Raw genomic sequence first — 17,885 nt, 5'->3', positions numbered from 1 at the left:
AGCATAAGCCAGGGATTATACAGACCTGGGTTCAAATCCCTTGTAACCTTGCATAGGTTATTCAACTAAGACTTATTTCTGGCTGAAATAAGAATACTGTTAATAACTTCCCCCACATAGATCATTGCAAAGATGAAATGGGATGATACACAATAGCACTTAGCACAGGACTTAGTACATCATGAGTGTTCAATAAATCATGGCTCTAAACCAGTTACACCTGTTGCTTTTATTACCAGCTCTCTAACTGCTATATTCACACAAACCAAGTCAAAAACTACTTAGAATTCAAACCAAAGAAGGTACACTCAAAATACTCAGAGCACAAATTGATACATAATTCAATCATGAGTGGAGGAATTATCCTCAAGTCCCCATATTTGGATAGACTCTGCAGTAAGAAGGTTTATTTCAATTTTTGGTCCACTCTATTTTCTCCTCTAATTTATACAACTGCAACTACTCCCCCAACAGATCACATCTTGTCTCATGGCAAGGGTCCAGACATGGGCTGGATTCTGTGGTGCAAGTTGTGGCAGAGTTATGAACACCACACCTCAAAAGGGAGCATAAGAATACAATCACAAGCCTACAGTACACACAAACTCCCAAACACAGCTTGGCTCCAAAGAAGGAAATGAGAACTGGTCACAGCATGCTTTGCCTGCCTCAAAGCTAAAGCAAAGGTTATTCTGACAAGCAAGTATCTAAATCTTAGGTATCTCCCTTCTTTTACTACCTAAACCTTCTATGAGTGGTCTATTTTTGTAACATCTCAATTCTTTATCCTTCATTTATGTCCAATTCCATGTAACCTGGCTTCCTCTTTCCTTCCCCTTCTGTGACATTACATTCCTCAAGGCCATCTGCAAAGACCTTGTCACAAATTCAGCAGCCTCCCTTCAGGTCCCTTCTCCTTGGTCTCCCCATTCTCTTCCCTTCCTGGGACTCTCCTCCATGGCCTCTGAGTCTCTTCCATCTTCTTCCTATCCCAAAGTTATGCATGTTCCCCATAATCAGCCCACTGCTCATCTTGGGGAGACCGTGTTTAATCCTATGGCTTCCGTTCTACATCTCTAGACTTAATCTTCTCAGGCTAGGCCTCAGCCCTGCATTTCCAATTCTCTGCTGGACATTTCTTCTGGATGATTACTGTTACCTTGAATTCAACATATCTAAAACCAGAAGCATCAGCTACTCCTCTCCACCCCCAACATCTACATTTCTGTCAACGATACCACTGTGAACAAGCAAGTCTAAACTTTCATCCTCTTTGACTCCTGCCTCTAAAGTCTAAGAGACTGAAAACACTATTGGTTCTCCCTTTGCAGTATCTCCTCCATTGAACCTTTGCTTCCATTTTCACTACTGCTCACCACAACACCTCATGCCTGGATGACTGCTGCTGCCTTCCAAAAGGGGCCCATGCCTCTTGTCCAGCTATCAGATGGATGTTCCTAAAATGTAAACATCACTTCTGCCACTTCACTTCTTTGCCCAAAATAACTTCAATGGCTTCCCACTGCCTTCAGGATAAAGTCTATGTGTCTTAGCCAGGCATTTAGGGTCTAGAAAAGGAGTCGGTAAACTACATCCCGCAGGCCAAATCCAGCCCACCACCTGCTTCTGTAAATAAATTTTACTGGAATACCGTCACACCCATTCATTTCCATATTATCTATGGCTGCTTGCATGTTACCACAGCAGAGTGGAGTAGCTGTGACAGAGACCACATGGCCTACAAAGCCAAAAATATTTAGCATCTGGTCCTCTACAGAAAAAGTTTGCTGATGGACTAGAATCGTCAGACGCCAGCAGATTGCACCACAGTTCTTGCCCATGACTCCTTTCGATGAAGATTTTGCTCCTATAGGACTGCTGCTAAGCCCACTTTTTTTATACCTCACCTCTATGTTCTCAAGCCCCGAAAATCTTCTTTCACTCCTCCCTGGAGTTTTTTCAATCTAGCTTGCCCTTCAAACCAGAGCCAAAGCTCCACCTCTCCATAAGGCCAGCTGCATCCATCCCCCGCACCCCTTGGTTCCCTTCCTGTGGCCTCCCTCTCTGCATCTACCACAGAAACCTACAGTGAGATTTCACTTTTCCTATGTACCCCTTCAGCCTGCCCTACAGGCTTCTCCAGGTCCAGGACTGGTAACCTCCACAAAGAACTTGCCAGTGATAACTACCTTGCCTTTCATTCCAAATACCAATCCTCGATAGCATAATTTGGTAAGAAGGCATCAAACAAACTTACCAATGAAGGCCCAGGATTCCACATTGGAAAAGTTAAGCGTGGGTCCAAACGTATACACTCTAGCCAGCACCACCTAAAAGCCAATGAAATAAAAGTTTAGCTTTAAATTCACAGCACCCAATATGTTTTGATTTACCATACTCCTGGGATGCCCATTTCTGCTTCTTTGCCTAGAAAATCCCTGCTTGTCCTTTAAATCCACTGGGCAGTTTTTACCAATAAGCCTCCCCAGTGTTCCAGGCAGGCCAGGCACCCCCTCCTCTCAGCACCCATGGAACGCTGGTAGCATGCCTATGGTAACACATGGCACGTTGTGGCATAACTTCTTGTTTAGGAAGGAGAGGGGGTTTCTCTACACTGTAGGCTTTTCAAGAGAAGAGATCTATTAAGTTCACCCCATTCTATACCCCCAACTGCCTAGAACACTACGGGCACTTAGATGTTCCTCAATAAATACTTGTAAAATGGATGGAAAAATAACCTACTCAGTTCATTAAAACATGCTTGGATATCTAAAATTCTGCTAGGCCAGAATTTTCACCATAAAAATGAATACCTCAACCCCACTGCCTTTAACAGGCAATGGTTTAAACAGGAAGGACTAATGAAATTAATCTAAATACACACCATTGGAATGACACTCCCCTGGGCAGAAACCACCAGAGGCTCCCAGAATCTAAGAAGGCAGGCCCAACTCCACAGCCCAGGATGCTGGGCCTGCACCAACTGGCCCGGCTGCAGTCTCAGCTTGCTTGGTTTCCCCCGATAGACCCTACCATCCAGACAAACAGGACTGGTAGTTCCCAAAACCCTCTCAGCTGGACATCTTCCTCCACTTTTCTCCACATTACTTCCATCTACTGAGATGGTGCATCCATTTCAAACATCATATCCCAGACCAAGTTCATGATGGGGCCCCCAAAAGTGCTTTTTTAAAATCTCTCTCCATTTTTAATTGTGAGAAAATACATGTCACACAAAATTTACAGTCTTAACCATTTTTAAGTGTACAGTTCAATGGTATTAAGTACCTTCATATTGTTGTTCAACCATTACCACCAGCCATCGCCAGATCTCTTTTCATCTGCAAAAAACGAAACTCTATACCCACTAGACAACAACTCTCTCTTCCCTTCTCCCTGCAACCCCTGGCACCCAATAAGTTTTTGTCAAATGAATGAATACATAAATTAATGAATATATGAATGAATGTGACTCAATCCTCCCCACAAAAGCCAGAAGCCCTGTTTCCTTCTGCTGAATTCCTATGGTACTATCTTCACATCTTTTTAGATTTATTTCAATAAATCTTAAATGATCTGTTTTTGCAAAATTATATTCTCCTTCTGGAAAGGAACTATGACTTATTTGCAAAGTTAAACTTAGGTCCAACAGCATGCGTTAGGCCTGTCTTGCATGTTGCTAGATCCATTGGTCAAGTCTCAGTCCTTACCTTGCAGCTTTGACACCATTTAATCATGCTCTCTAGCTCTCCTGGTTTTCTGCCCACCTCACTGGCTGCTCCTTCTCTTTGCTTATTCTTCCTTATCTCCCCACCTCTTATGTCAGAGTGTTCAGTCCTTGTTTTCATCTCTTCTCTGTCACTCCCTTGGTGATCTCAACTAGTCTCTTGAATTCACACATATCACCTCCATGCTGATGATGCTCAGATTTCTCTCCGAGCCTGGACCCCTCCTCTGAACTCCTGACCAGGATATCCAACTGCTTGTGTCAAGTAAGAAGTAGATGGGAGCTTTGTGTAAGACACGGTGAGACAACACAGACCCCTGACCTGCTCCTCCCAGAGTCATATCCGTTCAGTTTAAGACAATGTTCTTCCAGCTGCCCAGACCAAAAATTTGGGAGTCATTTTCATCTCCTTTCTCTCTCACTCTGTATCTAATCCTCACTAAAACTGGTTCTTACCTTTAAAATGTATTCAGAATGTGACCATTTCTCACCACCTCCACCGTCCCCATCCTAGATTGCTGCCATAGTCTCCTAATTGGTGCCCTGCTTCCCTGCTGCTACTCTTGGAGTCACTCTACCTCCACCCATACTCTATTCTGAACAGAGGAGGAAATCTGGTGCAACATGAATCAGATTGTGTCATTTCTTTCCTTAAATCCCTTAAAAGCCTTCCCAGCAAGGATGATGCCAAAAGGACGAATGTGCCTGAAGCAGACTCACAGGCCTCGGGGCAGGCTGGGGGCAGGAGAGTCAGTCTCCAAGCCAGAGTCCTCCTCTCCCCCACCTATTTCTCCACTGGCAGTCCTGACTGTATCACCTATCATCTGATTTCTCAAAAAAGGAAGCTCTTTAAAGGGAGGGATATCCAATCAGTCAGCTTCCTTTTCCAGCTGGATACCACAAGAAGCCAACACTAACACTTCTGAAGAAGCAATAAGGTACGTCGAGTATGCCAACACCTAATAATGTTTCCAAAGATAAGGCTAGCCTTCCAGAGACTCATTCTTTATGCCTTTGGTGGCAGTGGGGAATCTTCCATAAGACCCGCTTCTCCCTGCCTCCATCTGGCCACCAAGTCTTGCCTGTCTAACGTCTCTAGGACTCTATCCCTGTCCTCCACCTCACTGATGCTATGGCTGGAGGTGAAGTGCAAATAAAGTAAGTCAGGACTCTAAGCTAGTTTAGGCATCATCAGTGCTCCTTGGAGCTACAGCAGTGGCCTCCGAACCCATCTCAACACCTCTTATCACTCACTTCCAACCACAACCCCATACAGTGTCCAAAATGATTTTAATAAAACCTAACTTGGATCAAGTCCCTTGCTTTAACCTCTGTGAAGAGTTCCTACACTGCCATATTATATATTCTTCACAATCTATTATAGTAAGCCATGGTAAACAGTCTTTTTTATCTTCCCTAGATGCATGTTGTCTGCCTTCTCCTTTAAAAGACTCTGGTTGCCCCAGTGGGGGTGGGCAGACGATCCGGCCTAGATTAGAACTCTCCAATCCCTTGCAACAGTGATGGGTCCAAAGGCAGGCACATCACCAACCTGGGCCAATCAGAGTCTTTCCCTTAAACTGATACCTAGATGTAGAGAAAGGCTCTCCCCCTTCACTGGGATTGTAAACTGAGGCTGCTGGCAGCTATAGCCCCTCAGGCAGAGCAGCCTGTCTGCAGTAGAGAGGTCTGATGCCAACACACAAAGAACAGAAGGCAAGGAGCCAACTGGACCGCTGGCAGCATCAACTCGCATTCCAGAACTTCTTTCTTTTGTGCACTCCTACAGCATCCTTCCCAGTCATGGAACCAGTAACTACCCACTTACGCCTCAGCTAGCTGGAGTCCCAACAGGCCCATCACGCCGTTTTCTGTATCTGTGCCTTTTCCCACGTTGTTTCCTCTGCCCAGAAAGCACACTCCCTGGATTTTTATCCAGCAGCCAAACTTCCTCTGTGGAGCCTCCCCTGAGGGGAAGCGCAGTTAGTCCAGTCTTCCAGATCTGCTCTACAATGCCTAGAATACACGCCTCTGCCATGCTTAGACCCCTCCCTCTGTCTCTGTAATCTCAGAGCTAGCTAGCTGCTCAAGCTAGAAACCTCAGACCAACCTGGTCTCCCTGCACTTCCTCACTGTCCTGATGGAACTTCCTGTCCTTCCTTTCTGCTGCAGTTCTACTGTCACAGCCAGGACCTCAGGACCTTCTGCTTGGACATAGGCAGCAGCCACCTGGGCTCTCTCCACTCCCCCTCTTCCCATCCCCCTCCCACTGCTGTCAGGGCTGGGCTTCCATGGCCCTCCTGCACCTACAGAATGGAGCCCTTGCATCTAAACTAGCCCCGACCTATATGCTCCAATTTCCCCCAACCACTTCCACTCCCAGCAGGATGGAGCAGGTGCACTTTCACCGATTCCACCTGCTAAGAACAACGAAAATCCCTGGGCATTCTATGCTAGATGACTGTAAGAAGACTCCAAAGGGCAGACTGAAGAAGGTAGACCAGCTGTGACCTCAGGACCCAAGGAACAACACAGTGGTGAGCTTCCTGCATTTCCTTTTCTGCATATAGCTCAGACTTGGAACTGAGGAGACTGGCAACCCAGAAATGCCAAGGAGCACAAAGAGAAAATACCCCAACAAATCTCCCTCTTTCAAGACAGAAAACTTGTAGATAATAACCACTGTATTTCAGCCAAACACCACACACACACACAAAAAAAAACCCCACAGTCCTACTCACAACGATGCCAGCAAAGTGCAAGTGGCATCTACAACAAACCCACAGCTGACCTTACACTTCATGGTGAAAGGCTGATGTTTTCCCCAAGACTAAGGACAAAGCAAGGATACGCACTCTCAGCACTCTTGTTCAACACAGGACTAGAAGTCTTCGCCACCACACTCAGGCAACAAAAGGAAATAAAAAAATACAGATTGGAAAAGATGAAATGAAACACTCTCTATTTGCAAGTGATACGACTGTCTATGCAGAAAATCCTGAGGAATAAACAAAAAAAAATTTCTATGACTAATTAGTGAGTTTAGTAAACATGTAGGATACAAGATAAAAACACAAAATCTATTGGATTTCTATATACTAGCAATGAACACATGGATACCAAAATTTAAAATACAACCCCATTTGCAATCGGTAAAGAAAAAAAAAAATAACTGTAATTTCTCTCAGCTAACCATTCTGTGGTTTAGCCACTTGAGGCCATCTGTGCCATGAGGGCAGGGATGATATATTGTTTTGCTCTCCAGTGAAATAAAACACCTAGCAGGGACCCAGCATCTAGTAGGTGTGCACTATTTGTTTTCACAGCTCATGTCCTGCCATCTCTAAGATGAACCTTCTTCCCCATATGCTCCTAGTGAGATCATGGTCTATTAAAAAGTCCCATCTCCAGTTTCAGCCTTGGCAGGTCATGACTGCCAAGGAAGTACGTGGGAAACAGTTTCCGCTCCCACTCTCAAACACACGTGGATTGTTACCCTTCAGCCAGGGTGTCACCAGCGTTTGCAGATGGCAGGCATTGGAAGTAGACTCCAGTAGGCATATCTCACCCCCCTAGAGGGCACACTCAGTCCCTCCCATGTCCCTCTAAAGGGGTCCCAAGGTTTGACCCAAAGACCCCAGAGAAAGTGAGACAATTCTCAGTGCTGCCTCACCTCTGCTGTGTGCTAGGAGGGATTCCAAGTGCCCTCCCTGTGTCTGAAAGCTTAGTCATGAATGCGAATTGCCCATCTGTGCCAAAAAAAGTACCGCAGAGTGAAAGAGGTTATGGAGGACAGGTCAGGGCCCAGAGAACACTCAGATATCTGTTTCCAAAAAATTTCCCCTCTTGCTTCTGAGGGTAGGAAGTGAGACTAATACTCATTAGGCAAAGCCAAAACCTCAGAATTATCTTGGCTCCTTTCTTTCCCCCATGCCCCACTACCAATCCCACAGCAAAAGTTGCTGGCCCACCTTCAGAACAGATCTCAAATCTAATGGCTTCTCCCCACCTCTACCACCCCAGCTCAGGGCCAAACCTTCCGGTCACACACCTGGATAACAACCACAAACGCCCGCTTCTCCCCTGCATTCCCCTTGCTCCCTCAGTCCACTCTCAACACAGCAGCCAGAGTGAGCCCTGTGAGACATGCCTCAGATGCTGTTGTTCCTCCTTCAAAACTCTATGTTCTGGCTCCTCTTGCCATTCCCAAGGCAACCAAATCCTTACAGAGACCCCAATGGCCTGGCCCCCACAACTCCATGCCCTCATCTGCTCCCACTCTCCTCTCCCCCCCACTCCATTCCAGCAGGCTTTGTCTTGCTGTTCCTTTTGCATAAAATGCTCTTCCTCGAGCTAAACACATAGCTCACTTCTCCACCTCACTCACTGCAACACACAACATGCCATGAGTTCACCAGAACTCACTTCCTTTTTTAGGGGGCACACGGCTAGACTTCCTTTGCCAGACTCCCTTGCAGTCAGGAGTGAACATGTGACTGAATTCTGGCCAGTGGGTGGGAGGGAGGTATGCTTCCTCCAGATGGGTCCATAAAGCCTTCCTCACAAACTACCCTTAACCAGGAGAAGTCACTTTGGAAATTTTCTCCACAGAAGTGCAGTTTTGTTGTGTTGCTACACTGAGATTTGGGGGTTTGTTAACTTAACAATTTGGTGTACTTTCAAAGAGGCCTTCTTTGACCACTCTATTCAAAATCTTCCCACTTCCCATCTGACCTCCTTGCTTCATTTTTCTCCACAGTTGTCATTACCACATAGCATAATGTATATGTCATTTATTATATGATCTCTATCTCCCCAAGTTAGAATATAAGCTGAAGGTGGGAGTTCTGCCTTTTTTCCCTTTGCTATACACCCTGGGTTTACAACAGTTCTCAGCCTGTTGCAGGCAATCATTTGTTGCCAATGAATGAATGAATGGAGCACACGGACTCCAAGGTTAGAAAGGCTCACTGAGGCCCAGCTCTGCCATTTACTAGCTGTGTGACCTGGGGTAACTTACTCTACCCCTTTAAGGCTCATCTTCTTTATCAGTAAAATGGGGGAAGTAACAGTGCCTACCTCAAAGAAATTGGGAATAATTAAGATCATGAACATAATGCCTTAGTTTAGTGCCTGGTAACTGCTCAGGCTCTGTACATGACGACTGCTATTGTTAATCAGCCTGAGGCCAGAGAACAAGACTGGGTTTCGGGTCCTAGCACGGTCAGTGGCAGGGCAACATCTCAGAGAGGAAGAGGCTGAATGGATATTTACATGCACAAACTCTTCCAGAAGAAATCAAGACAAACACCTAGGTAGTGAGATTCAAGAGCTGCTTAAAAGTTCTCAGTAAATTGCCAACAATCAGAGGAACCTGCCAAGTGGGGGCAGGGGCGATGACAAGTGTATGTGGAGTCTGCAGAAAAGTGCTGCTTGTGGAGCGAGCACCACCCAGATGACGAGAGATCACTTTGTGCCTTTTAAGAAACAATTTTCACAGCAAAGCTCAAGAAAAGAGAGAGGCCTCTTGCATCATGGGGACAAGGTAATAAGGCTATAAAAATGGAACTCAAATAAACCACACACAGAGCCCACATGGGCCCAATTTTCCAGGGAAAATAGCAATTGCACAGCATTTAGATGGGGGAAGTCACACTTGTGCCTCAGCACAGCAAACAGCTTTCAAAAATCATTAGGCTGCAGAAAAGTCACCAGGTTTGCCAAATTAGCAGTGCCAGCTCTCACCTGCCTCCTCTGTCACACTCATCTCTTTCTACAGATAAGAGGACAGGGACAGTGATACTCATCGACAGCTATGATCCCCCAGGAACACGCAGCACCCTGCAGCCAGGATAGGACGCCACAGCAGCTCCAGCCTGGGTCACCCTGCTGCCCCTCTCCCGACGCCCTCACAGCTTTCTCCTTGGCCCAGACCTATTCCTCAGGTCTCACCTCCTGGGATTCTCTGCAGCCCTGGGCCTCACTGACAAACTTCTTAAAGCTCGTCTTCCTGTGGCCCCTCACGGCTCTCACCAAACCCTCCTCCCATCCCCACCTCTCCAATCCCCCTCATGTCCAACTCTGGTCTCTTTTCCACCTCTGTATTCCTGAATGTTGATAATCCCAGCCTCTAAACATATGGCATCTGTCCATCTTTCTGGTTCTAGTGACTGTTCTTTCCCCAAATCAGAGGCAGGACAGCTTCATGGTCAGAAGCACAGAGCCTGGAGCCAGATGAAATTGGTCTGATCTTGGCTCCACAGCAGTGTGATACTGGGCAATTAATTCACTGCTATATCTCTTAGCTTCCTCATCTGTAAAATGGGGTAATAACAGTACCTCATTTGGTTCATTGCGTGGATTAAGTGAGTTACTACATAAAAAGCTCTTAGAACCATGCCTGGTACCTGATACTCTCCATAAAGTGCTACTATGCCCATTACTACAGGCATCTGATTCTTCAGCCAAATCCCAAACACTGCCCCATGTCCTTTCATCTCTATCTCCTCTACTCAGGCCTTTTACCTTTGCTGAGAATGTCCAGCCTCCATTTCAGCCTGTCCTTCAAAGTGTTGACAAACGCAACTAGTTCCATAAAACCTTTCTTGATTCTCTTGCCTCTTGGCCCCATCCTGCCCAGCAGTGAGGCAGAACTCCTCCCTTCTCTAAAAGGATGGAGCTGACTTCTCCCAGGGCCACCTTCTTAATCTCCCTTGAATAACCATTGCTTTATCCTTCCCACTCCCTGGTCATGAGCTTCTCAGAAACACGGGTGCATTGGGTTCTTTCTCCCTAAAGTTTTATTCCTTGCAACCTTATATAGTGTAAACATTTGCTGGTTTAAACTGAAATGCAAAGCTTACACACCAAGTCTACATAATAAGCCACCAGAGACTGAAACAATAAAAACAACAACAGGCCAGGTGTGGGGGCTCACGCCTGTAATCCCAGCACTTTGGGAGGCCGAAGCAGGTAGATCATGAGGTCAGGAGATAGAGACCATCCTGGCCAACATGGTGAAACCCCGACTCGACTGAAAATACAAAAATTAGCTGGGTGTGGTGGTGTGTGCCTATAATCCCAGCTGCTCGGGAGGCTGAGGCAGAAGAATCGCTTGAACCAGGGAGTCAGAAGTTGCAGTGAGCCAAGATTGCGCCACTGCACTCCAGCTTGTTGGCAGAGCGAGACTCCATCTCAAAACAACAACAACAACAACAACAAATCAGCAAGTCAGAGGAAGCCTTCCCCATCGCTCCAAAGCCAACACATACCTCAGGCTCAAAAGCAGTACTGGGGACCAAGTCAGTGCTATTTGTTAATTTCATTCTAGTTATTTCCTAATGACCAAAAAATCAAATCCTTTCAGCAAGTCTACAACCTGCTTCCACTGCTAAATGGCATTTCCAGAGAAGCTCACTCGCAATTAAGGAGACGTGTTTTTTCTCGGAAATCTTATTTACTGTTTCTTGTTTTAGGGTATTTCTAAAAATATCCTTAAGAAGAGATCACTGTTTATTTTATTTTGTTATGTTTTCATCAGACGCAGGAATACAGATCTCTTTGATTTTCACAGGTAGATTGCTCCTTCCAAGGATTTATTGGCTCCTCTCCACACTCAGGAATAAACAAGTCACGAGTTACTTGTATGCACACAGCCTTTCACTTACGACTAATTTCATGTTACTGTTTCCCTGCTTCCTCATTCATGAAAACCCCAACAAAAATGATTCCTAGCATTTTAAGTAAATTTTTTATATATCCTCATGACATTCTTCTTGAAAAAAGAAATTCTGATTCTCTATTAAATCTTGGGCCATTGCCATTAGCTAGACAAATGCCAACTAATGAAATGATTCCATAATACACAGAGATGACTTAATGTAGCATTAGCTGAAAGAGCAAAAATTAGAAGCGATCTAAATGCTCCATAACAAGCTCATGGCTTACGGAAAACATTCCCTTGATAGAATATTATACAGCCATTTTACATGGCCATAAGGAAGACGAGGGACCCATGGAAAAGGGCTGGGGCATAATGTTAAGAGTAAAGAGGCCACGGTGCAAGGGAAAGGCCAAGATTAGGGAAAGGCCAAGGTCAATTCAGAAATTCCATCCCCAAACAGCCAAGAGGAATGGGAAGGGAACTCTCCCTACGTTTGCAGAATGAACCCATCTCTGGATGAGCGAACAACTTGCAGCCCCTCGGACACTCAATGTCAAGCTTGGCACTCTCCAGTGTGGCCACCAAGCTCCCACCTGAAGGCCCAGCTCTTCCCAAGTCTCTGAGGCTAATGCTGGGCAAAGGCGGGAGGGATTTGCTTGCTTGCTGCTAATCTGACAGGTAAAGAAAGTGAACCAAGAAACTGGACATCTCAGCCAAGGCCTCCGACTACTCAGCCCCTTGTCCTCTGTTGGTTCAGTTGAAACTCTGCCACCCCGAAGGTGCCTGAGAGCATGGGCTCTGCGTGCCATGTGCAGGTCCACAAGACAACTCCACCTCTGGAAGAGAAAATGACTCCAGAGCTTCTCTCCCAGTGCCCTCTCCCTCACTCCACCACAATCCCCAGTGTGGACCCCTCCTGCCAAATACAAGAGGCCATAGTCATTGCCCTGGAATTACAGTCTTCCCCCGACGGCCCCAAACCACCTACCTAACCATGCCTCCCAAGGCACTCACCCCTCCCCAGGTATGGCAGGGGCAGCTCTCCTGTTTCTTCTGCCACCCCCAGAAGCTATGCTCCCTTCACCAACCCAGATCCCTTACAGGCCAGCTCAAGCCTTTTCTCCTGCACCCTCTTGCCCCAGCCACCTTCAAATACATGGGTCTTAACACTGCCTCCCTGGAATGACCCCAACCTCTCAAAGCCTGAGTAGCCAAAAAGCCAGACTCTTATATGTGAAACAATCAGGTCACCTAGATGCTGTCATCCAAGAGACTCCTCTCTCCAAAATTTGCTCTAAATGTACCACTGGCGACTCTCATTTAGGTGGTTGTCAAGCTCTCCCTTGACACTCCTTGGGAGGGGGCACAAACATCAGACGGCAGTGATGCTGGAGCCAGGCCCCCTTGTAAGGGTCCTGCTGGATTAAAGAGCTCTTTCCACCTCCCACAGCCGCCAGCAGCAAGCACTTCCTAAGCTCCCACCACATGCCAGCTGGGGGCGCAGACTGCCTCAGATACAAATCTGAACAGGCCAGTCTTTGCCCCACAGGAATTCCAACTGGAACAGGAAAAAGTGTGAGATAAGCCCCACTACTGCAGTGTGATAAATGCCGAGCAGAGAAGGCAAAGTGAAGGGTAACACAGAGCACAGGTGGTGGTGATTTAATTCAGCCTCAGAAGGGGCTGCAGAAAGGCTCAGAGAAAGCCACATTTGAGCCAGAGCCTGGACAATTAACAGAGACAATGAAAATACTGGCAACCATGTATTGGGTGCTTCCTGTGTGCTGAGCACTGTTTCCAACACTTCACCTGTGTGCATCCAAACTCATTCACTCATGCATCACTGAGCCCCTAATGCCAGGCACTAATCCAGGCACTGGGGATACAGCAGTGAACAAAATTTAACACTGGTGCCTGCCTGCATCAAGCTTATGTTCTGTTGAGAAAAAATAAATAAATAAAAATAAACCAAACAAATAAGGAAAATGTATAATATATTAGATGGTGATAAGTGCTAGGAGAAAAAATAGAGAAAGGGAAAAAGGGAACATCTGGGGGCAGTGACCCAGATGGAACAATTTTAAATAGGGTGACATTTGAAAAAAGACCTGAAGAAGGTGAGCTAACTAGCCATACACACCTCTGGGGGAAGAATGTTCCAGGCCAAGGGAGCAGGCAGTAGGAAGAGCTTAAACAGGAAGCATGCCTGGTGTGTTTGAAGAACAACACGGATTCCACTGTGGCTGGAGCAGAGCTAGAGAGGGGCAGGTAGGAGCAGCGTATACAGCTGTGCAAGTTGTGCAATGCATAAGCTGGGGAGGAAGCAAGTGCCACTTACATGCACCACAAGGAGCTGTGCAGAACCCAGCATGATCAACCATACACCATGGCCCTGGGGTGGCAGATGAGGTCAGAAGTACCAGGAAGCTTTGAGGGCCATGCTAAGATTTGGCTTTTCCTCTCACTGGGACAGGAAGCTACTGTGAAGAGGGTTCTGAGCAGAAGCCTGCCCTGATCTGACCCTCGGTCACAGGATCACTGTGTAAAGAATGCACAGTAGCAGGATGAAATTGGAAGCAGGAGACAGCTTTGGAGGCTACTGCAATCACCACACTCAACTACAGTCTTATCCTCATGGTCCCACGCAGTAGGTTCCATGAGCACTCTTTCACAGAATAAGAGAATGAGGCTCAAGAGAGATCTGGTCACTTAATCAATGTCACTCAGCTAGGAGGAAAAACAGGGGGAAGAGAGCATTCCAGATGGAATGAACAGCATAGGCCATGGAGCAGGAGCTTGGCAGGTCCTAGCACACTTGGGAAAGGGCAGGCTCATGGTTTGGGATGCCCAAAACCTCCCCTAGGGACACATGGGGACACATGGCAAGGCCAATGGGCGAAGGCCTATCTGCGGCCTGCCCACACTCACACCAATACCCACCAACAGCCCCCAAGCTGGCACTGCTCCCTGGACCGCAGCAACTGCCTCCTAACCCATCTCCCTGCTGCACTCCTGTCCTCCTCACCGCCGGCCCACAGGCAGCCAGAAGAACCCTTAAAAACATAAATCAGGTATTATTTTCTTGCTCACAGCACTCCAGAGGCTTCCTATGATGCTAGGCACACAGTAGACCCTCAACTGATGCTGGACAAATGAGCGACTGCTTCATCCCTATAGCATTCTCCAGGCTTGTCTTGTCTCAAAACCAAGGTAAGAAAAACTTCTTCCTTTCCTCCTTAGCGCAGGGAGGTGACTCCACGCTGAGCGGAGCAGGGGTCTCCAGCCAGGCGTAGCTCATTCAGACCAAAGCCAGAGAGGGGAGCCATTCAAACGAACTAAGGGACCATTTACGTATTAAACTAATTTTTTAAATAAAATTGCTTCCTGCAGCGCAAACTAGATGTACTTTACTGTGCTGTGGCTATGTAAGAGGAGGACTGCAGAGACACCTGGGCTGTAAAGACAGCAGCGGGCACACTCCACATGGGAGCCCTGGCACCCTGAGGCCAAGCAGCACCCAAGTACCAATAACTCCTGACAATACTGTCACAGGCAGGGGGACACTGCAGGAACCGCCTGAGGCTGACAAAGCCACAAGCGCAAGGTGGGACAGGAACGGCTTCCCCACTGAGTCTATGAATTTAAGGGGCAGGGCTGATGGCCATATTCTTGTCTGCATGCTGATTACAGTGAGCCCATACTTATCTTAGAAACTGGGAGAAACTATGACACTACGGCTAAACAAAACTTCACATATTTGAGCCAGAGAAGACTTGGAACAAAAAGAATACATTTCCCAAAGGGTCACTACCACTCCCAGGGTTTAAATCCAGGCCCTCTGAGGGCCTCATTCACAAGGGAAATACAGAAACATGTAGGTACACACATGCCTGTATGTAGATACATTTTTAAAGGAGGGTAATAACAACCAACAAAATGAGATAGTAATAAGCTCCCCTTTCCCAAGAAAACAGAATTTAGTAAAAAAGAGTCTTTCTAGTGGGCCTGGAAGGAGTATTCAACCACAACATGAATGACTTACTCTCAGGTTAAAATCAGTCTATGGGTGGGAGAGGAGTGAGGAAAGCTCTAAAAGCCAAGTGATTCTCCAGACCCCTTCAGGAGGCAAAGAACTTGCAGATTCCCATACCGCATTGGACAGGTAAGAGACAAGCTTCAAAGGCTTTGTTCTTTGAAAAGGAAGATGGGGGAAAGGGCTGGGAAAGCCCTATCACTGATGTTTCCAGGAGGAAGGGGGCTGGGTCTCCATGGAGTGAGGGTCCTGAGGGTTCCCAGAAGGAGGGGACAATAGAGCAGGACAAACGGCCAAGCCTCTAGACCTGACAAAGAAGTACAAAGGCAGACTCAACAAGGATGCTCAGGGAAATCGCCTAAGTTTGCCTGACACCAAGCTCCGCTGGGTAGTCCACAGCCAAGCAGACAGTGCTGCAGAAAGGTCCTGTGAGCACTGGTAATCAAGAGTTTCAGAAAGGCTAACACCAAGGCAAAAATATTCTTATTGCATGCCAAGGCCAGACTCTGAGCCACCAGGAAGGGGCCTGGGGGTGGCTGGGTGATAGGGAGGCAAGGTGGAGTTAATGAAAACTGTTCCCTGAAAACACCAGCCCAATATCCTTGCTGGAGAGGCACTGAGATGCTGGTATCTCATTAAAAGTTGAAAATAATAGGGGAGAAACTATAAGCTTGTCTTCAGACTAAAGCTACAGCATGCATAAATCTGGACTCCTGTATGCAAATTTGCTCCTCATTCTTTAAAAAACATGGCTGTTCACCTGGGGCAGTCTAGAGATGGGCAACTGGAGTGACCAAGAGAGTTAGTCCCTAGTCCAGGCCCTCAACCTTTGCTATCTCCATCTGAAGGCCCCAGGTTGGCCCAAACTGGCTGAATGGGACAAGCTCAGCCCTCCCAGGGGGGCTCCTCCACCTCCCCCTTCCCACCAGAAAGCCCAGAGGACACAGAAGGAGCCAGACCTTGCAATCAGGGATATAGGTTCCTATCCTAACTCTGCCCCCCTCCCCCACTTCTCTACAAATAGGTACCTGTAACCTCCTCTGGGACCATTCTTACAACCTGTAATTATCTTCTTCATTGATTTCCCTGCTAATCGTCTCTCTCTCTCCCTCTACCACTAGAATGAAAGTCCCATGACAGCCAAGGCCATGTCAGCCTTGGTCATCAGCCAGCATCTAGAACAGAGGCTGCCACATTGAAGGTGTTCAACAGATGAATGCATGCCCTGGGAATTGTCTTCAAACACCAAGCAGCCATCTTCAAGAGCCACTCCTGAGCCTGGCCTGCCAGCTGTGGGCCAACTGCTGCTGGATGGATGGCCCAGTGCCTTCCCCCAGGAAAGCTCAGCCAGCTCAGCACCCCAGCCCTTCCCTGCAGTCTTGACGGCTTCTCTTCACCTCATCCCAGGAGCACTGCTCAGGCCACTCACCTGAGCAATGATAAAGAGGAAGGGGAAGCTGCACAGGGACACGGACAGCAATGTGCTCTCTTCAGTCTACAAGAACACTGGGGGAAGAAGCCACAGCCAAATCAACAATGTTGTGAACATGAACATAGAACACTGGAAATGGCAGGGGCTCAAGACAGCCAAGGACAAAGTCATGCAATCCCAGGATAAGAAAGTCTGGGGACCCTGAGGTACATATGAGTACAGGATAAAGAAAAAAAATGGTGACACAGTGAACAGGGAACCCACAAAACTCATTTCCTTAGGTAACTATAATAAAGGCTAGTCAGATTCCAGGAGGAGAGTTACTCAGGACATCTTTCCTAACACATTACAAGCCCTTGGCTTGTTTCTTGACTTCCAGAAGGAAAGCATCATCTTTATAACAAGTTCCTCAATGCCTCACTCAGAAAAGAATATGGATAGGTCTGAGATAGTGTGACAGTTTATAGTCCAAGCCAGGTTGTGAAAAATAAAAATTCGTGATTTGGCTTGAGAGTGTTAATTTGTGAGATTAATTTTTAACTGGTCTTTCATGATGACAAAAGTAATTTACACTCATTGTTACCAAAACAGAGATATAGACCAATGGAACAGAACGGAGCCCTCAGAAATAATACCACACATCTACAACCATCTGATCTTTGGCAAACCTGACAAAAACAAGAAATGGAGAGAGCATTTGCTATTTAATAAATGGTGCTAGGAAAACTGGCTAACCATATGTGGAAAGCTGACACTGGATCCCTTCCTTACACCTTATACAAAAATTAATTCAAAATGGATTAGAGACTTAAATGTTAAACTTAAAACCATAAAAACCCTAGAAGAAAACCTAGGCAATACCATTCAGGACATAGGCATGAGCAAGGACTTCATATCTAAAACACTAAAAGCAATGGCAACAAAAGCCAAAATTGACAAATGGGATCTAATTAAACTAAAGAGCTTCTGCACAGCAAAAGAAACTACCATCAGAGTGAACAGGCAACCTACAGAATGGGAGAAAATTTTT

At 46.6% G+C, this 17,885-nt stretch overlaps 1 protein-coding gene across 7 annotated transcripts in view; it reads right to left on the bottom strand.

The window, feature by feature from the left end:
* Positions 1 to 17,885, bottom strand: part of ARNTL (aryl hydrocarbon receptor nuclear translocator-like) — a 112,727-nt gene that overhangs the window by 74,398 nt on the left and 20,444 nt on the right. For 3 of the 7 annotated variants that reach the window (XM_012001463.1, XM_012001422.1, XM_012001450.1), the window contains exon 1: positions 2,258 to 2,331. Coding sequence is in view for 1 of the 7 variants with exons in the window: in XM_012001412.1 (XP_011856802.1) it covers positions 2,258 to 2,330 (73 nt within the window). In the remaining 6 variants the exon portion in view is untranslated. Of the gene's footprint in view, positions 1 to 2,257; positions 2,333 to 17,885 lie in introns of those variants that run through there. The other 4 variants (XM_012001412.1, XM_012001458.1, XM_012001432.1 and 1 more) reach the window with 2 other exon arrangements.

This window comes from Mandrillus leucophaeus, unplaced genomic scaffold (genome assembly GCF_000951045.1).
Source record: "Mandrillus leucophaeus isolate KB7577 unplaced genomic scaffold, Mleu.le_1.0 Scaffold1178, whole genome shotgun sequence".
Taxonomy (NCBI): domain Eukaryota; kingdom Metazoa; phylum Chordata; class Mammalia; order Primates; family Cercopithecidae; genus Mandrillus; species Mandrillus leucophaeus.
This window is presented reverse-complemented; position numbering and strand designations above follow the sequence as displayed.